This window comes from Phragmites australis, chromosome 17 (genome assembly GCF_958298935.1).
Source record: "Phragmites australis chromosome 17, lpPhrAust1.1, whole genome shotgun sequence".
Taxonomy (NCBI): Eukaryota; Viridiplantae; Streptophyta; class Magnoliopsida; order Poales; family Poaceae; genus Phragmites; species Phragmites australis.
Genome location: NC_084937.1, coordinates 18,005,269 through 18,025,204, shown reverse-complemented (window position 1 = coordinate 18,025,204; position 19,936 = coordinate 18,005,269). Strand labels below are relative to the sequence as shown.

Below are 19,936 nucleotides of genomic sequence, written 5' to 3'. Positions count from 1 at the left end.
ACACCGGCGGTGACGTTTGCATGGTGGCAGAGACAAACACATGCGGCGGCGCACGGCTATACGCTAATCAGCAGCTTTGTGACTACATGCTAGCTAGGAGGGTGCTAGGGGGACCAAGAGGCTCACCGAGAAGGAGAACAATAGCGGGTTGGTCGCGGTGGCTGGCAGTTTGTCGAAGAGGCGACAACGGATGGCTCAAATCCATGCACTGGCGGCTTACGTCAGGCTTCCGGTGGACAGAGAGTGGCACCAAGACGGCGAGGGCTCCCTGGTGCTCCAAGGCAGCACGTCAACGGTGAATTGGCGACGGCAAGGTCGCAGCGGTGGGAATGGCGACAGTGGCAGTGCGGTAGCAGTGGCAAATGGGGAAAAGGGAGAGGAGAAGGAGTCGGGTGCGCTATTTATAGAGGAAAGAGGGAGCTGGAGAGAGACGGTGCGGTCGTGGGCGTCACAGGGTCGTTAGCGGCGAGGTGGCAGGATAAGCTCACCGCATTTCCCACAGCTTGGGTGCTCTGCGCCGCTCACGCGCAGGCGCGCGGCATGGGCGGAAAGAGAGAGCGAGAGAGAGATGAGGGAGCGAGAAAAGCGGAGGCCAGTTGGCGCATGGGATATTTCCCAGAGAGGAGGAACGGCGGCCAGCGGGCGTGCCACATTCGAAAGGGGAAGGAGGAAGGATGCCGGCGGTGGCCAATCGACGTGTGACGCGTGGATGGCTGAGCAGCGTGCGGGCGAGCTAGGTCAGGAGAGTGCGCGATGGGGGGAGAGAAAGGAGACCGGGCCGACTGGGCTCAGAAAGGAAGGGAGGGAGGGAAACTGGCCCAGGAGAAAAGAGAAGGAGAAAAAGAAAGAGAGAAAAAAAAAGAAAAGAGAGAGAGAGAGATTTTGGAATAATTCAAAATGGAATAGTTTGAATTTGGATTTTTTTGACTTTGGATTAAGATCAACTCTATTTGGAATATTTGAAGCTTGATTTGGACTTGGATATAGATCTTCGAGAGAGTATTTGAATTTAAGGGTTTTGAATCCGTTTTGGATTTGAGCTGAATAGAATCCAAGAATAGTTTTGAAATTGAGAGACATTCAATTTCAAAACTCCACATAAAGAACCATAAAACCATAATCCAAATGTAGATGAACTAACTGAGTGTAGAGATTATTTTGAAATTGATTCTAGTGCACTTTGGAATACTTATTCAACTTAGCACATCTAATATATATGAATGTATATATAACAGTATATATACATCAACATACATATTTTCTTAATCTTAGTTAGCTTAATTAATCCTAAAAAATTTAATTTGAAGTGAAATTTGTAATTAATTAGCATGCTTAAACTCAGGATGTTCCATTTTATGCTTGGCCACTGACATATTTTTCGGCTAGCCATCGCCATTAATTCTGGCCGCTGATGTATTTTCAGCTAGTTGTTATGTGCTATTGATCTTTGCCGCCAATGTGTTTCCGGCAGGCCATTGTCCCATTAAGCTTGGCTACCGATGTGTTTGTGGATGGCCATTATGCTATTGAGCTTTACTATCGATGTGTTTTCGGCTGGTTATCATACTATTGAGTTTGGCCGCCGATGCGTTTCTGGCTGGTCATATTCCCAAAAGGTTATCTTTCCACTATGCACATAAATAAAGGGTGTCGATCCACCCAACAGTAATCAGGGTCTTTCTACCTATCACCGAGTTGCGATATCATGGTATGGCTACTTGCAGGACTCATCTCTGGAAATGCATAAAGAGCTGTGGTAGTTTTAAGCTGTGATAATAAACACACATTGCATAGAAGACATATGTTCCTCTGTTTACGCTTGGGCATCGAGGCTGACTCATGCTACCTCCAAAGCGACTAGCTGTTGTTCATCCTATACTCTTCCACCCCAGTATAAGTTCACCTGGGGATGACTATAGGAAAAGAGCAAGAGAGGGCTACCTTCCCGACATAAGTCATGGGTATGTGTGCATTCTTGCCACCCTGGTGTGATAGAAACAAGGGCCTTGTTACAATAAAGTTGCCCGCGAGGTTTAGTACCACAGAGCGTGGATGGTGGAATCTCAAAGGCATTTGCAATCCCAAGATCAAAGTTCTAGCAAATTCAAAGACCCAACGAAGGTCATCCAATGTTCAAAACACCCTAGCGAAGGTGTCATCAAGTCAAAACCCTCCCAACATTAAGGGAGAAGTACCAACAAATGTGCAAGTAAAACCACCACCAATAGATTGCATGAAGACTTTGAATGCCGGAGAGTGACCATCGTCCACCACCCTCGTAGAAAATGGAGACAACAATGCCACAGCTTGCTTCCCCTATATTTCAACATCAAAATGCATCAAACAGGGTTGTTAGTATACATTTCCCATCTTATTGTCATCTAACCCTTTTATCGTAGCTATTGCAGCTCGTTTGATCTATCTTTGATGAAGTAGAGAAACACGCCAGTTTTGCGTTTACATATCTGCAGAAGCTTTGACGACACTGTGTTGGCACCTCCCAAGGTCGCAGTGAAGTTAATCATTTCTTCGACCTTTACTGACTGGCACCTCCCAAGGTCGCAGTAAAGTGAAGAATCACCTCGAAAGTGGCATCAAGTTTCACCACAATTGAGGATCATCGGGAGCAGTGAAGTGTACCAGTGCGGTTCACGTGGAGCTGTGAAACCCTTCAACCCTATTGGCTGGCACCATGGCTGCTATATGGTCGCAATAGAGTTGATAAAATCTCTCATAAGAGATCTTCACTGGCTGGCACCTTTTATGGTCGCAGTGGAGTCAATCGTTCATTTTATGGCTGCACTGGCTGTCACGTCCCAAGGTCATAGCGGAGTCAATCAAGCAAGTTTCCCTTATCGCTACACTGGCTGGCACCTTTATGGTCACAGCGCAGCCATCGAGTTGTTCATTTTATGGCTACACTGGCTGTCACCTCACAAGGTCGCAATGGAGTCAATCAAGCAAGTTTCCCTTATCGCTACACTGGCTGACACCTTATGGCCGCAGTGCAACCATCGAGTTGTTTGTCTTATGACTACACTGGCTATCACCTTCTATGTTCGCAGTGGATGTTATTTTGAAGATTTGTCCTACACCTTCACTGGCTGGCACCCCTTTCAGGGTCACAGTGAAGTTAATCAAGACACCTATACTACACCTACATTGTGCTAGCACCTCCCAAGGTCACAGTGGAGTCAACTATTTCCATCGACGACATTTGCTGGCACCTCCCAAGGTCACAGTGGAGTCAACCATTTCCATCGACAACAATGGTTTACATCTTCCAAGGTCGTAGTGGAGTTAATTGTTCTTCTTCGACTACACTGGCTGAAACCTTCCAAGGTCACAGTGGAGTCGATCATTGTTCTTCAAACCTATTGGCTAGCATTGTGGCCATAACATGATCACAATAGAGTTGATAAAAATTTTCACATAAGGTCTTCATTGGCTGGCACCTCCCAAGGTCGCAGTGGAGATAATCTCAAAAGATTCAGGCACCAAGTCGAGCCATCGCTCAATGCTCTCGCGCGAGCTCAATTTGGTGGGGGGGGGGCATTTGTACGATGTCATTTTGGAATGCCAAAAGAGTTATATATATACACACGTATATGCTACATACATACATATGCAAATATGGAAATAAAATAGAGAAAAGAAAAAAACACGTGCTCACCTTGCTAGGCCGGCCTACTCGGCCTCATCTTCCTCCCTGCCTCCCTTCCAACCCGAGCGGGCAAGCTCTCTCCTCTCCAGCCGAGCTGACCCAGCAACCGCCTCCTTCTCCTTCCTCCAGCTAAGAGGCACAGCAGGCGAGCCACCATTTCCACCTCCCAACTGAGTCACTTCCATGCTCCACAGTAGCTGTGCCTCCCTCTACCTCTATCTCCAATGAATCGCCCACCAAATCGCATCAAATCCGCGCAAAACAGAATCCCCATCCTATCTATATCGGACTCCCCTTCTGATCCCAACAGAATTGAATTTGTATCTCCCCGTTTTGATCTCAAACCCGGGGCCTATATAACGGAGGAGACTGATATGTTCAGGAGGGGAAGGGAGAAAGAGGCGGAGCCCTACCGCGCCATGGTGACGGCCTTGAGCCACGCCACCCCTTCCTGTGGACCGCGGCCTTGCTGGCTACCCGCCGCTGCCCTACTACACACCGGTGTGCCTCTACTTCCGCACGTCCCTGCTGTGTGCTACCCAACTGGCCGCCACTAATGTTGAAGCCCCTGCCTCCTTCCGCCATTGATGGAGGCGTAGGGGGGTAGGGGGCAGAGCCCCTGCCGTGCTAAAGTCTGGCCATGCTGCTAAGGCGAGATCCCGCACCTACTTTTGTTGGCCACAGTCCTGCGCATGCTGTCCCTGGTGCTCGGTCGGAGCTGCACCGCCCTTGAAGACCCCTGCCACCACCGTGTCATGGGCGGGCTTAAGGCTACTGTTGGTGCTCTTGCTGGCCGTTGCCTTGTTTTCGCGCTGAAGTCCTGCTCCCAGGCTGCGTTTGTGCCGCCTGCCGTCCGTTTACCTCGTCGGGCCTACTGCCACTGACGCATCCTCACTGGTCGTGGCCTCGAGTCGCACCGTTCCTACTAGCCAAAGCCCTAGCCAGCTGCCGCTGCCGCCCGCTAGCCCTGCTGCACCGAGACGCAGCCACAGCCCCATCAACGCCATCACCAAGGTAATACCATCGCGCCGTCAAGTTTAGCCCGGTTGTGCCATCATAGCCGGTGCTCCGACCATGCCGCGTGATCTCTACCTTTTGTTCTCTATGATGTCTAGCCATCGTGCCGTGAAGCATGCACTTGTGCTCACCGTTGTTCCTTAATCTAGGTCGGACACCGTGGTTTGGCCTCTGTTTTCTCTTTGTGCATGTATCCGGCTATCGTGTCGTGCGTGTGCCACATCACCGTTGGCCCAAACCAGTTCCCCACAGCCAAATTGGGGGTGGTAGTCCAGCGTGATATGTGACCATCGGTTCTCTCTGATATGCACAATGGATGCTTGAGCTCAAGCCGTGTGTCATAAGAAGCTCCGAGTTCCAGCCGTGTGCCATCGAAGTATTTTACTCTAGCCACACGCTAGTGAAGTCCGGGCTCTGGTTGCGAGTCACGATAGCCTTGCTATCATGCCGCCGGTACTCGCCGTTGTGCTTGATCTTGAAGCCCGGCTGCTGTTTGGTTCTTGGTCTGATGCATGTCGGCATGAGAGTTTGAGCTTTGAGGCTATTGGACAAATGTTTCTAGCCCCTATTGAGCTATGCTAATAATGATAGTTTGTGCCTGTACTATTGATGGTTGTTGGTTGAGCCGTGCCTTTGGTTCTTTAGCATTGGCTGAACCACATGTGGCCAAGTGAGGTCTTTCTCTGTTATCATCAGATGATCAAAACTTTTGGTTGTGGCTCTGTTGATTTGATGAGAGCCCCTATTGCCTATTTGGCTATGACTTACAGGTTAGCACTATTGTTGCTGTTGTAATTCCTGTTGGCAGAGAATGAGTACGCTCGGTCATCTATCTATTGTTACCTGTTACCTTGATGGCTTGATGTTATTGTTGATTGCCCTGATGCCTGTGTTGTATTCGCCTTCGTGGCTCTAGTGCCTATGTGGCTCTCTTGTCGGCTGATATAGCTCGCTTATAGCCTTTGTGGCCCAGTGTGATCACCCCACCTTTGTGGCTATCCGATAATGATTATCGTGGAAAATATATGTGCCATTGCGGTTGGAGCCTTCGTGGCCCGTAGTGATTACCCCGCCTGTGTGGCTTTCACCTTCGTGGCACGTTGCCTTCGGTTGGCAGATGAGGACAAGTCCGAGGCCTAAAGAGGGGTATAGTGAGTCAAGCACAATACCAGGCTCTTGGTCATGGCCTTGCTGCCGCTTCCGGTAGAAGCTACGCGTCGTGCCGTGCTCCTGGCCCACCTCTTCACACATACACTATTCTGAGGCCCATACAAGGCCAATGATGATTCGGGATACATAAACAGTCCAAAAAAAGCTAATCCTTGACTATTACCTCATTCCTTTACTGCTTTTCTTTCTAACGTTATCACTTTGCTCTGTTTTGTTGCGTGTGACTACAGCCTTGCAGACTCAGAGATGACCTCGATATGACGACCGCCAGCAAAGCTTAATTGGAGGTAGCCTGAAGACGGGTGTAATTAACCAGAGAACTTCACAAAGCTTCGGGAACCAGGATGAAGCAATCACCAGATCATTGAGATAGTCAGATAGCGTGTGCGTTGCTGAGTAACATGTTTAATGAGAGAAACTATATTTTATGAATTCGACATGAATGGATAAAGTTTACATGTTTTTGACTATTACATTGTCCCGTCTTTTGTACACTTTGTATACTGGCACACCCGCAATATTATATTCAAATTTATAAATACACAACTCGACGACACGAGTTTCCCTTGCACAAAACACACTGATCTCGAAGGTACCCTAGTCAATTACGGATATATGGTCAGTAACTAATCTTTGACATTACTCTTCTTCGATACGATGTTCAGCAAATTCACACTTGCTGCACACATCAGCACCCCGCCCTCCCAAGCACCGGCTAATCTAGATTGGTTGATAGTTGACTCAACCATTGCCAATTGGATGTACACTACCATCTCCAAAGAAATTCTTGATCTCAAGATGAAGCCCATCAGCAATGCCCACGACATCTGGCGCTCCATTGCAAATATGTTCCTCCGCCCCAGACTCACATGCGCGGTCTACATTGAAGCTAAATTTCGCAGTATCTACTAAGGTGATCTTTCAATCATGAAGTACTGCTCCAAACTGAAACCTTGGCCGACGCACTTCATGATGTTGGCCAACCAGTTCGTGAAGAAAATCAAGTTCTTAACCTTCTCTGCGGGCTGAATCCCAAATTTTGTCATGTCATTTTGGTGATCACCTCCAAGGACTCGCTACCTTCGTTGCTCTCTATGCATTCCTCCCTTCTTCTCGAGGAACTTCAAGCTGAGTAATCGGATAAATAGGTCGCTGCCCAGGCATTCTTTGCTGGGCAGTCCTCTAAGCCCTTCACTGCTCCCGATCTAGCAAATGGACAAGGTAGCCAGAGCAACCGACAAAAGAAGAAGAACAACAACATATATAGGTCCTCTTCCAGATCTGGCACATCTTAGTCGTCCAGTGGACCTCATTCTTCCTCCTCCTCTACTCCACCGCCCTGGATGCCTACCTTCAACCCCTGTACCGGGATGGTCCAGGCATGTCCTATGCCATGATGCTCACCTAGTGCTGGAGTCCTTGGCCCTCACCCTAGCGCACCTTCCAATCCTCTGGCGCTCTCTGCATCGACAATCGCCTCGGGTACGGCTACATCCAATCCACCATCTTGGGATAAAGTCGGCCTGTTTCAGGCACTAAAGAGCGCTGGCATCAACACATCCCAACCTAGTGGTTCTTCGGACTTGTTCCTTGACACCGCCGCATCTTCGCATTTTGCCTCCAACTCTGGTATTCTCCATAGCCTCCTTCCCATCTCTAATTCATCTAGAATCATCTTTGGCAATGGTCATACTCTCCCTGTTACTCACACTGGATCCTCTTCAATCCCCACCACCTCTGTCCCTCTTCATCTTTGTAATGTTCTGTTCACTCTGAAGCTAATCAAAAACTTGGTGTATGTTTGTACTCTTACTCGTGATAATCATGTGACTGTTGAGTCTGACCACGATGGTTTTTCTATCAAGGATCTCTCCACCCAGAAGGAGATTCTCTAATGTGATAGTCATGGTAATTTGTATCCCCTCTCGCTGGCGCCAGTGCTCTGCCCCTCCATGACATTCTCCAGCGACCTTTCGCACCAACGTTTGGGACATCCTAGCCAACATTCTCTACAACAAGTTTTACGCACTTTTCCTTTCTCTTGTAATAATTCTTCATCTCATGTTTGGCACACTTGTCAGCTCGGGAAACACATATGTCTTCCATTTTCAGATTCATCTTCAGTTAGTTACTTACCATTTCAACTTATTCATGCCGATGTGTGGACATCACCTGTTCTAAGCACATCTGGATTTCAATATTATCTTGTGTTGCTTAATGATCACTCTAACTATACCTGGGCATTCCCTCTGTGCAAGAAGTCCGACGTGCTCTCCATTCTCCTTTCCTTCTTTGCTTATATCCACACTCAGTTCCAATGACCTATTCTTTCTCTCCAAACAGATAACGACAAAGAATTTGATAACCTCACACTTCGCACCTTTCTCTCTAAAAGTGGATGTACCTTGCGTCTTTCATGCACATACACATCCCAACAAAATGGTAAAGCTGAGCGCATACTTCGCACGATCAACGATTCCTTGCGATCACGGCTTTACCATGATCATATGCCTCTGGCATTTTGGGTTGAGGCTCTCATCACTGCAACTTACTTCATCAATCACAAGCCATGTACTTCCACCGGCTCGGCAACACCTTTTGAGTTCCAATTTGGACATGCTCCTGATTATACACATTTGCATGTATTTGGCTACTTATGTTACCCAAATCTATCCTCGCAAGCTCCTCGTAAGCTCTCTGCACATTCTGTCGCGTGTGTTTTTTTGGGGCACCCATCCGATCGCAAAGGATACAGTGGCTTGGATCTCTCGCGTCGTCGGATTATCAACTCTTGCCATGTCCACTTTGTCGAGTCTTGCTTCCCTTTCAAGTCCATAGACAGCCCTGCTTAATTAACGCCTTCTCCGGTTCCCACCAATTTTTCTTCCCCACCCCTGCTTCCACTGTTCATCTCCCAACAACAGGTTCTTGGGGCACCACCAGGGCTAGAACCATGCATTCGGCGCCTTTGCTCCTCCCTCCTCCCCACGTATCGTCGAGCCCAACCGTTGCCACCACGTCATCCGCTGGTCCAACAAAGATTGCCTCTCCATCGCCACCAGCCGTGTTGCCGGCCAGCTCCTGTGTGCAGTAACGACATTTCCACTACACATTTAACTTCCCTAGCATCACCCGCGCAAGTACCTTCGACGATCCATTCTTCCAGCCCAGCTTCGTTTGCACGGCCTCCCGCATCCACCAGCCTCCGAACCATTTCGGCTACTACACCGCGTCACCACATGGTCACACGGGAGCCGTGCCGATGTCTCAAAACCCAACCCAAAATACGCCCACTCTACCGAACACGCTCCTGGCATCTCCCCACTTCCATCATCTGTGCGCTCCGCTTTACGCTACCCTCTCTGGTGTGCCACCATGGAAGCTAGCCGAGTTTAAGGCCTTGCAAGCTAACGAAACGTGGACTTTGGTACCTCGCCCCTTGGGTGCTCATGTGGACTCTGGCAAATGGGTCTTCCGGTACAAGTTTAAACTAGATGGCACACTGGATCAGTACAAGGCCAGGTGGTTCATTCGTGGCTTTACTCGGCGTTAGGGCGTGGACTTCGGCGAGACATTTAGTCTTGTGGTGAAGCCAGCAATCATACGAACAGTGCTCACCATCATCGCTGCTCGCAAGTGGCCGGTCCGGCAACTCGATGTCTCGAAACACATTTCTCCATGGCCACCTCTCCGAACGCGTGTTCTGCGATCAACCCACCGGCTTCGTCCAACCCGTTTGGCCTCATGACGTCTGCCTCCTCTCCAAATCACTGTATGGACTGCGTCAAGCTCCCCGCACTTGGTACACATGTTTTTGCGAGTTACCTTGCTTAGCTCGGCTGCATCAATTCCCGCTCAAATTGTTTATTGTTCATTCTGAGATGTGAATCTACATCGGCTTGTCTCCTCCTCTACCTCAACGGCATGATCTTGACTGCATCTTCCGATGAGCTACTTTGCCAAATCATCCGACAACTACAGACTAAATTTGCCGTCAAGGACATGGGCGATTTGCATTTCTTCCTTGGCATTCACGTGACCCGCACCTCCTCCGGCTTCTTCCTTTCACAGGAAAAATATGGCGAATTGCAAACTCATATCAACTCCAGACAACAAGCCCAAGGTCTCCAGCTCCGCCGGTGCTGATGTTTCTGATCCTTCCAACTATCCAAGCCTCGCCAGGGCACTTCAATACTTGATGATGACCCATCCGGACCTCGCATACATAGTCCAACAGACATGTCTACATATGCACGTGCTGCGCGACTGTCATATGTCGATTGTCAAATGGATCTTGCGCTATGTCCGTGGTATGACTGGATTCGGCCTTCATCTCTTCGGCAGTTCACCATTGGAAATCACAGCGTACTCCGATGCGAACTGGGCTGGGTGCCCAGACACGCGACGATCTACATCAGCCTTCTGCATCTTCCTCGCCGGCTCACTGATTTCATGGTCCTCCAAGCGCCAGCCGACCGTGTCTCAGTCCAGCGCCGAGGTCAAATACCGCACCGTGTCGCGAACCCCGTCGCCGAATGCGTGTTTATTTGGCTATGCCAACTTCTGGGCGAACTCCGCTGCGACATCAACACGGCGACATTAGTGTACTGCGACAGCATTTCATCTATCTACATGTCCTCTAACCCAGTCCATCACAAGCGTACGATGCACATCGAATTGGATATATCTACACTTCGTCCGGGAAAAGGTGGCCATGGGCGACGTCCGTGTGATGCATGTGCCAACACGCCAGCAACCAGCCGATGTGATGACCAAAAGACTGCCTGCCTCAACGTTCAACGAGCTACGATCCAATCTTTGCATCTCCTCTAGTGACGCAAGGACTGTGGGGGGTGTCAGCGAGTCTTCAGGACTCACGTTCCTTGCATCTCGCTCGGCTCCATGCCTCCATGCCCTAGCCTTGCGTTGCTCTGACCGCGTCTTGCTCCGCTCCCGTTGTTAGCTAGCGCTTGGTTGGGCGTCAGTTGAGGCACCCATGTATGATGTAATCTGTATATACTCACGCTGTACATCAATTCAAATCGTGTTGCATGCTCCCTCAATCTTCCAGTTTGGAATTTCGTGGGTGATTTTCGTGTGTGAAATCAGGTGAGTTTGTGACCTACCATTCGGTGGCTCACCACCGCTCACGAAACCGCCTCTCTTGTCCGGTCGGTGCTGCAGCAGTGGCGTTTGTAACACCGAGCACCTCGACTTGCGCGTCTACATATAGTGCACCGCCGGAGCTTGTATTGTACTACTACAATTTTTTTTACTTATCATTTAGAATACCGATACGATCTTCAACAAACATATTTAACTATTATTTTGGATAACTACCTCTTGATAAAAATTATATAATATTACAGTATTTTTTATAATAAATTCACTACTATTATTTTCATATGTCAAATTCTAATAGTTTTGTATATTTTAATAACTAAAGTTTTTAAAATTTAACTACACGTATTTTAAGATGATATCTATTTAAAAACGGAGATGGGCTCGTCCCCCCCCCCCCCCCCTGTCTAGCTCGGCCCTACCACGCTATTGCGATCTAGTCGTCTGTCGTCGCGGGCAGTTACTTGCATGGGTGCGGCGCCACCGGCCAACGGCGCCGGATCGAAGCGGTTTTCCTCTCAACTGTTTCCTCTGCTCCGGTCCGCTGCTGCTGCAGCTGCATGCGGCAGTGTAGGAGCAGCGTCGGCCCGTAGAGTGGCTGGCAAAGCATGGACTGACCAATACTGTCCGTTCTTTTGAAAAAAAAAAGTGGCCGACAGTGTCTTTGACATTCGACCAACAGAGAGTGCCGCCATTAACAATGCTGCACCCAGGGCATCAACTTAATCTATATCTAGTTGCAGTTGCAGCCATGAACGATCACCAAACCAAACAACTACTACTTCACCAAAAGTCTACAATTGCGACCCATGCTACCACGTCAACAAGGTACGACATTACACACAAAAGCAAAGGAATGATACAAACCACACGCTGATAGATGCTTCTTTGTACTGTCTCGATTTCTAATGCCATTCAATATTCATGACAAAGCAAAGCAATGATAATGTACGTGTGTTACACACACGTACGTACGTGCATAATTGATGAATGATGACGCGCCGTCGGTGTAGTAGCAGCACGCTGGCTACCAGCTGGAGTGCCCCTTGAGCTCGCCGGCGTACGGCGTGTCGACGGACCCGACCCAGAGCGTGCCGTTCCGCTCCGCCACCTCACTCACAGACACGAAGCTGAACCCGTCCAGCGCCTCCGCCACCTTCCCGTCGGCGTCCACCTTGACGGCGACCGTCGGCGCCGCGACCGCCGCGCCGCCGCCCAGATCGGCCACGCCTTTGCTCAGCGCCACCCAGTAGCCTCCCCGCCCGTCGGGGCGCACGTTGTCCGGGTACCCCGGTAGCTCCGCGAAGGTCTCCGACCGGCCCGCCCGCGGGCCACGGACCCAGTACCGCCGCAGCTCGCACAGCGCCGTGTGCGCCACCACGACGTGCGTGCCGTCGCCGCTCACGGCGACACCGTTCGGGTAGGACAGGTCGGCGTGGAGCACCGTCACGCGGCGCGCGCGGCGGTCGTACCGCACCAGGCGGCCCGTCGCGTCGCCCAGGGCCACCACGAGCAGGTAGTCGCTGCATGCGCATGTACATGTCCAGGTATAAGAAGTAATTGAGCTGACTTGACTGGTTTAATTAAAGCAGATCAAGCCGCTACCTGCCCGCTAACTTTGACTCGATCCAGTGTTTCAGATGGGTCCCACAAATATACAAAATTCTAAGCGTGTTCTAAAGAAAGCTGCCGATTTTATGATGTGATGGCGATGGCAATAACGTTGAAGGTTATCGGGAAATGTAATGCACGGCGTATGCGCACATCGGATTATCATAGCTGTCTGTTTCTCCCATGACTATTCCCACTATTTATGCATATATGTTCATTCATAGCGGTATCGCAATAAATTGCATCAATTCATTTTGGGCGCAACTTGCAAGTACACTTGTAACATGATGTAATGTCTTATCATTGCCCTATTTTTTAATTTGTAAGTTGCTTGATTTTTATTTTTCAAGTGTAGGTCACCTCTTAATTTGCTACCGTGGATTTGTACTGATGCAAATGTTCGTGTAATTGAAAATGTAACTTGTGGGAAAATAAGTCAGTTTGCAAATAGACGTTCCTTCGGTTGAAAAGTAAATTAAAAATATTTGAGACCAGTTATGCACATGCGAACTGAATGTAACTCAGTTGGTTAGGGTCATTGGGTTATATACACAGATGAGCACGTTTAGCGGTCAAAGTAAATATATGAGTCACGTGAGATTATTTCTCTAATCTTATTTAGACGTATACTAAAATACACTCGGATATGAGTATAGTGTGTGTGCATATATGCTAAAACGCACCCACACTTTGTACTTTATAAAAAACAGCCATGCATGTTATCATTATGCAGAGTGAACTGTATAGTCTGTATGTATATGTAGGCACGTACCTCCTACGGTACGTGGTGCTGCTGTCCGTGAAGTAGACGTCCCCAGTCCTCTGGTCGACGTCGAGACCGTTCAGGAAGTTGAACGGCACGCCGCCGGCCTCCGTCGCCACGACCTCCGCCAGCCCGCCGCGCGCCGGCACCCTGAGGAGCCCCATGTACGCGTCGGCGACGTACAGATCGCCGGAGTCCCGGTGGAACTGCAGCCCCAGGGGGCGCCCGCACACGCTCTCCGGCACCACCAGCTTCTTGTCCGCCGCGCATATCGCCACGCTCCTGCACCGCACGTACGTGTGCATGGTATGCAGCATTGTCATGAAGACATGATCCGTACGTGCATGTATGTCGAGTTACACGTACACGTGTGTGCTTGCTTGAATGTGCATGCAACGCTAGCTTACTTGTGCTTGTAGTTGTAGGCGAACTCGGTCCATCCCTGCCTGCGGCCTTGCCACCGGAGGACGCGGCCATCCGAGACGCCGGAGTAAGGCCCTCTGCCACGGCTGTCAAAGGCGAGGCTCTCCGGTCCCGATACCGGCTCCGGCAGCGTCATCACGACGAGCCCCGGATCTATGGACTTGGTCTCGTACGACGCGGCGCCCGCAGCAGCCGCAGATATCACCACGACAGGCAACAGGAGGAGGAGCGCGAGAAAGGAAGCCATGTAAAGCTCGGCGGCCATCATCAGCTCTGCAACTGTATTTCTTGAACTGTATTCTGTACGCATGCAGCTCGATCAGTGTGTATGTGCATCTTTATAGGCATGGTCAGGACAGGGTGTTACAATATTTTCTGCTACATGTACAGAATACAGTTCGCAGGTGATGGTATTAACTCATGGAGTATAATTGAAGACACTTCGTTTTCGATCGATTTCTGCCACCCAAAACGAAAGCTAATGGAGTAAAGGCACCGGAACAATTTGAGTTAATTCGATCATTGGTTCAATCCAGTTGTAGAGCTAGGATTTTTGTATTGGATAGGCACTCTAACTTTTTATAAGACTACAAAATCAATATATAAGTAAAAAAAATTAAAAACATAATACAAATATATTAAAAATATATATCATAATATAGTAAATTTAACAAATAAGTTTAATTTTTGCAAAAAATACTAGATAAATTGTTCAAATATGAAAAAGGTCTTACATAAATAGAAGATTACAATACTACTCTAGATTCTTCACCTTATGCTTTCTCATGGCCATAAAAATCTCAATTATATCATCCACGTTTAATTTGGAGAAAATATTAGGCTCAATAAATGTGATTAAGCCATATAATGGTAAATGGTTCAAAGTTTGGCACAAACTACACAATCTAATTTCTAAAATTCTACTAATCAAGTATCATGTGAGTAATTTGAATAATAAAGAAAAATAATAACATCGATATATGTCAAACAAATATTAAAATAACTAACATGATCGATAAATCTCAACCACAACAACTAATACTCATACAATGTATCTGCTCCAGTTGCTAGCTAGTATTGCAGCCACTTCGCTTTCCTCTTCTTCTTTTTTTCTTTTTCTAGATAAGGATCAAAGCTAGAACTTGATTTTCTAGGTATTGATAAAGCAATTAGTAATTTATTGTTAAGCTCTTGCTAAATTTTATCAATGACACTAAGATATATTTTCTTCTATAATGATCATCAACTGTTTGTACCGGATAAATCGAAGCTCACAGCATTGTAAATTTAGAAATTGCAATCAACATTGAACATACAAGATTACAAGATCAATTAAAGCTTACGTCATTACAGTATTAAATTTCAAATATCTATGCTGGCTAAGTGGGGTTGTGCTCTGTGCTCATAACCTCATGCTCCCTAGCCCCTACACATACTTATTTAAATATGAGCGGATCTCAAGATATTTTTAGATCCACCTAGACTACCTATTGAATCCGCCTATGGCTCGGTAGGGATGAAAACGGACGGAAACGGTCGGAAAAACTCTCTAACCGTTTTCACTTTTATATTTTCTCTGCCGGATGAAAAAGAAAACGGGATATGCGGGAACGGGAAAAAACAAAAATGATCTGACATAATCGGAGGGTCGAAAACGAACCAATCCGATCGGGAAAATGCCGATATCGATCAGGATTCGAAAACACAAAATGAAAACACCGACCTACAGAACCATCAAGACATGTCAACATGTATAAGTTTAACATTATCTTCAGATAATACTGAATTAATAAGTTTAATGAACCAATCCAATCAGCAAGTCGCATTAAAGTGTAAAAAAAAATATCATATGATTTTTCGATTCACATGACATATCATTTTTTATCAATATTTGACTCAAACAATACAAGATACGAAGATACAACAACATAAACCTTAGGACCAAGCAGTAGCTCAATTGGTTCGCTCCCAGTGGCAGACTGACAGGGATGGCCAGTCGTGGGTTCGATCCCTAGGATCGAACCACGAGCCTCATCGGAGGTTTTTTCTTAGTAGTTAGGGGTATACACACACGTGCCTGTTTAGCGAGAATATATCTGTAACGTGTATGCTTAGGACATACACGTGTGTGCGTGCGTTAGGCGTGAGTGTGATGTAAGTGGGTTATGTACGTCATGTTTTGTACCTCTCTAAAAAAGAACCATATAAATCTTAACTCGATACTCGAGCATATAATAAACATAAGTGATAAGTCTTAACCAAAGATATAAGTGAGCGTAGGGGTGAAAACGGACGAAAACGGTTGGAAAAATCCCTACCGTTTTTACTTTCACATTTTCTCAGCCGGACGGAAACGAAAATAGGATAGACGGGAACGGGAAAAAACGAAAATAGACTGAAAAAAACGAGATACGACACCGAGACGGAACCGGATTTTCCGGTTCCATTTTCATCCCTATGGCTCGATCTGTCCGGTTAAGTCATTGCATGTTTCCAACTTCCAATCGGCTTCAGCTTTCGATTCGACATTAAATAATACACCTGTTAACAATACTGAAAAAAAAGAGTGGCAAATAGAGGACATGTATTGATCATTAGTACATAAGTAAATTTTAACAATATATAACTATTATAACACATGTTAAAAAAACTATAATTTCTATGCTAATTTTAAAAACCTATAACTATTTTGACACGTGTTGAAAAAACTACAATTTTCTTACCGTGAGCCCACCTGTCATTCTCTGACAATATGTGTGCATATGATTAAGTCTCCTATTACATATTATAGATGATAGATAGATAGACTTACGATGAAAAAGTTATAATTTTTTAATTTATAATATGTATCAAAATAGTTATAGAGTTTTAAAATTTACTTATAATACACTGATGGCGGGGACGTTTAATTTCTAGGAAACAACTAACGAGGTTCAGTTCATGCAACTGATGAACTGAATATCCGTCATCTGGCCTGTCCTCTTTTCTTCTAATGGGAGTCCTGAGTTGCTACTCTCTAGAATCCAGGAGGAGGAAAAGGAGCATTAAAGAAGCTAAGTACTAACTAAAAAACACAAGAGTGCTCGCTAGTCATGTACATTCCTACGTACTTATTTTTTTGAATTTAATCTTTTTTATTAAAAAGTTTGTAAGGACGATGCATTGACGTTGTTCCTCCCCGTCTGAACGGACGTGCCTCGCCTTGGCGCGCGCACCGGCATGCCTCCCCGGGTCGGTCGTCCCTCTCCTTAGCGAGGTGGCTCACTGCGCTGGCTAACCGCTGTTTGCCCTGGTGAACTCGCTAGCCGAGCCAATCCAGTTGACTGCTCCTCCGCCTTGGCAGAGTAGCACGCCGTCGACGGACCATCACCACGCACCATGGCGCAGGTGCGCGAGCTTCGTCGAGCCGACCAACATCCTACACGCCTTGGTGCACTGGACAGCGTGCTGAGCGCCATACCGGCCACACCTCGCCGTGCATGGTGAGGATGTGCGCCACCACCGGGCTGAACCACCGCTGTTGTCGGTGCCATAGGGCACCATATGCTAGGGTGAGATGCTATGCCACCACATCGTCCTCACCCTAGCAGAGATAGGCGGGCGGCCAACGGCCGCCACATCTCACTGTGCCACGATGTCATCGCCTTGGCGGGACATGCTAGAGAGTGAGCTGGCATTGCCTCGCTGCCACGCGTCATCTCCACCCTAGCGGAGACACACGGGCGAGCCGCTGTGCTAGCTCGCTGCCCCGCGCTACTGCAATGGCAGCATGCAGGCAAGAGGGCTGCAACCGACCGTCTTCCCTGTAGTTCATCGTGTCGCCACCTTTGGGCGAAGCCAAGAATGGGCAGGTTGCACCTTGCGATCTTCCTGGAGCATAAGCACGGGGTGGCACGCTATGCCGCCCGATCGTCGCTGCCACAAGCCGGTGGCTTGGATTTGGGAAACCCTAGCTGGCTAGACCGGTCGCCCCCTGGCAGGCCGTGGTCGTTCGTGCCACTCTGGGCTGGAGTTTTTTTTTATATATTTTTTTAGTTAAAATTTAAATAAATAGATTCCCGACGAAAATATTTGCAAAACTAGGCGCCCGCAGCCCTCTGAGAGGGCTGCTACGGGTGCTAACCGCCCCCTGAGAGGGCGGTAGGCCTAACCGCCCCCTCAGAGGGCGGCAAGAGGGGCTAACCGCCCTCGGGCGGTTAGGTTCTGAGGGGGCGGTTAGCCCCTAGCCGCCCTCTCAGAGGGCGGTTAGGAGCATTTTTGCCTTTAAAATTATTATTTTTTCCATTTTATCCTCTAAAAATGTATTGTTTTTGTAATTAAAGAAATAAAAAAGGAAGGGGCGTAAGGAAATTAAGAAATTAAATTTGGAGTAGGTTATGTAATAACCGGAGAAAAAAAATCAGTAATTAGTAGTTGCAGCATGTTACGTGGGTATGGGGTGCGAACGAGAACAAACATAGTATTAAACACAGGGTGAAAACATTACAATACACTGTAACCGTGACGACACGATGAGGAAACAAATGTGGCATGTACGGTTCGCACTAAGACCTACTTATTAGTGCGCCGATCCTAATCATAACATGCCTTAGAGAGGGAAAGTATGTCGAGTTACATTAAGTACTCTCTACTGCGTGCATCTAGGATATTTTCCCTTTCGGAGGGCATCGGGACCTGCCGCCTTAGCATAGCGGGCTCTCTCCCGCTTCCTTTCCCTCTCAGCCTCTCGAGCCTGAGCCACGGTATGGTCATGCACCACCTTCCTCATGCGCTCTTCTTCCTCCCGCTTGAGGCGAAGTTCCTCTTGCTATTGCTCGTACTCCCGACGTGCGTACGCTTCCCTTCTCCACCTCATGTTTATGTTGACCCACAGCTTCTGTGAGTCATTTTGCTTATTGTCGAGCCACTGAATAAAATCACAGATCGGTGGAGGGGACTGAACAAATGGAATAAGATGAGCGGTTAGTAAAAGAGGGTGCGTAATCGGAAGAGATGAGGCGGATATCTATTACCGTACCGGTCGATAACCAGTTGTTGCATGGCGAGGCTTGTCATACTCGTAGTTGGCACACATGAAGAAGCGCAGTCCATGGGTGTATGAGATGTCCTGCGACTCGCGGAGCTTACAAAGGTCACCACAGAAGCACATTAGTGGTTTGAGACCTTCAGGTATGGTAGTCCCCCAATGTTTCTTTGGTGGGCTCGATGGAGCTAAGGAAGACATTGCATTTGAGAGATATGAGAAATGAGCGATGCTTCACCGTAAGGAGGTTCGGCTATTTATAGTTGGGGGAGGCAGGAGCATTGGATTCGCTCTTGAAGAAAGGAGTGAGGGTATGGGCGTAGCTGGTGGGAGGAGCATCGGATTCCATCTTGAAGAATGGGAAAGTTTTGTCATTGCCCATGGTCAGAGATTCCACGTTTATTGGTACCCATGTTGTCATTTACTGATTTGAAAAAGCTGGGTAGTGTTGTCACATCTTGTTTAAAGCCTACGACAGGAGGCATGTGTTGTCAAGTCATGGTTAAAGTTTAGTGGTGTGGTCACTTGTTCATTGAACGTGTCTGAATATGAAATGCATTACGAAATGCTAAGTCGACCATACAAAGTAAACGTGTCTTAATACATAGGAGTACATCACGAAGCGAATATGCATATATTAGTTACATAAAATGTGAAATGCTACTGATGCCTCCCTCGTTGCCGTTGCCCGTGCGCCCCATCGTGGTCTCGATGCCGCTGGTTAACCCTCACGTGACCCCTGTAGTAGGTGAGGGGGTCAGGTGGGCCGACGTGTCTGGTAGGCCTAATAGGGACCACCGGTGTCGAGGGCTCGTCGTGCGTGGGCTGTGTCTGAAGCGGTGCACTGGAAACCTGGGACCGTCGAAGGACGTCGTAGTCAGGTGTGCCCCCGAAGAAGTCACGGACGATGTCGTATGCGGTGTCGGGGCCAGCCTCATCCTCCTGAGTAGGGTAGGAGGACTGTGAAGGCTCGGCAGGCGTCCATGTGTACTGGCTGGAGGGGCCTGTGAACAAATAATCACGTTAGATACGAACAATATGGTATTGAAAGTAGTAGTAAAAATGTATAATTGTACCTGCGTGGTACGATGGTGCAGCAGAAGAAGGCCACGCTGACGTGCCGTAGTACGTTGCGGGCAGGGTA

At 47.9% G+C, this 19,936-nt stretch overlaps 1 protein-coding gene across 1 annotated transcript; it reads right to left on the bottom strand.

The window, feature by feature from the left end:
* Nucleotides 1-11,666: 11,666 nt before the first annotated feature.
* LOC133896575 (protein STRICTOSIDINE SYNTHASE-LIKE 10-like) lies at nucleotides 11,667-14,099 on the bottom strand. The gene is made up of 3 exons (XM_062337174.1): nucleotides 13,754-14,099; nucleotides 13,356-13,628; nucleotides 11,667-12,495 (listed from the first exon to the last, which is right to left on the bottom strand). The coding sequence occupies exons 1-3, from the start codon at nucleotides 14,077-14,079 to the stop codon at nucleotides 12,000-12,002; spliced, it is 1,095 nt and encodes a 364-aa protein (XP_062193158.1). The 5' UTR covers nucleotides 14,080-14,099; the 3' UTR covers nucleotides 11,667-11,999.
* Nucleotides 14,100-19,936: the final 5,837 nt, after the last annotated feature.

Coding starts and splice junctions, on each gene's coding strand:
- LOC133896575 (XM_062337174.1), bottom strand. CDS start 14,079: ATGCGTACAGAATACAGTTCAAGAAATACAGTTGCAGAGCTGATGATG. Junction 13,629..13,753: donor GCCTACAACTACAAGCACAA/GTAAGCTAGCGT, acceptor CGTGCGGTGCAG/GAGCGTGGCGATATGCGCGG. Junction 12,496..13,355: donor AGCACCACGTACCGTAGGAG/GTACGTGCCTAC, acceptor ATGCGCATGCAG/CGACTACCTGCTCGTGGTGG.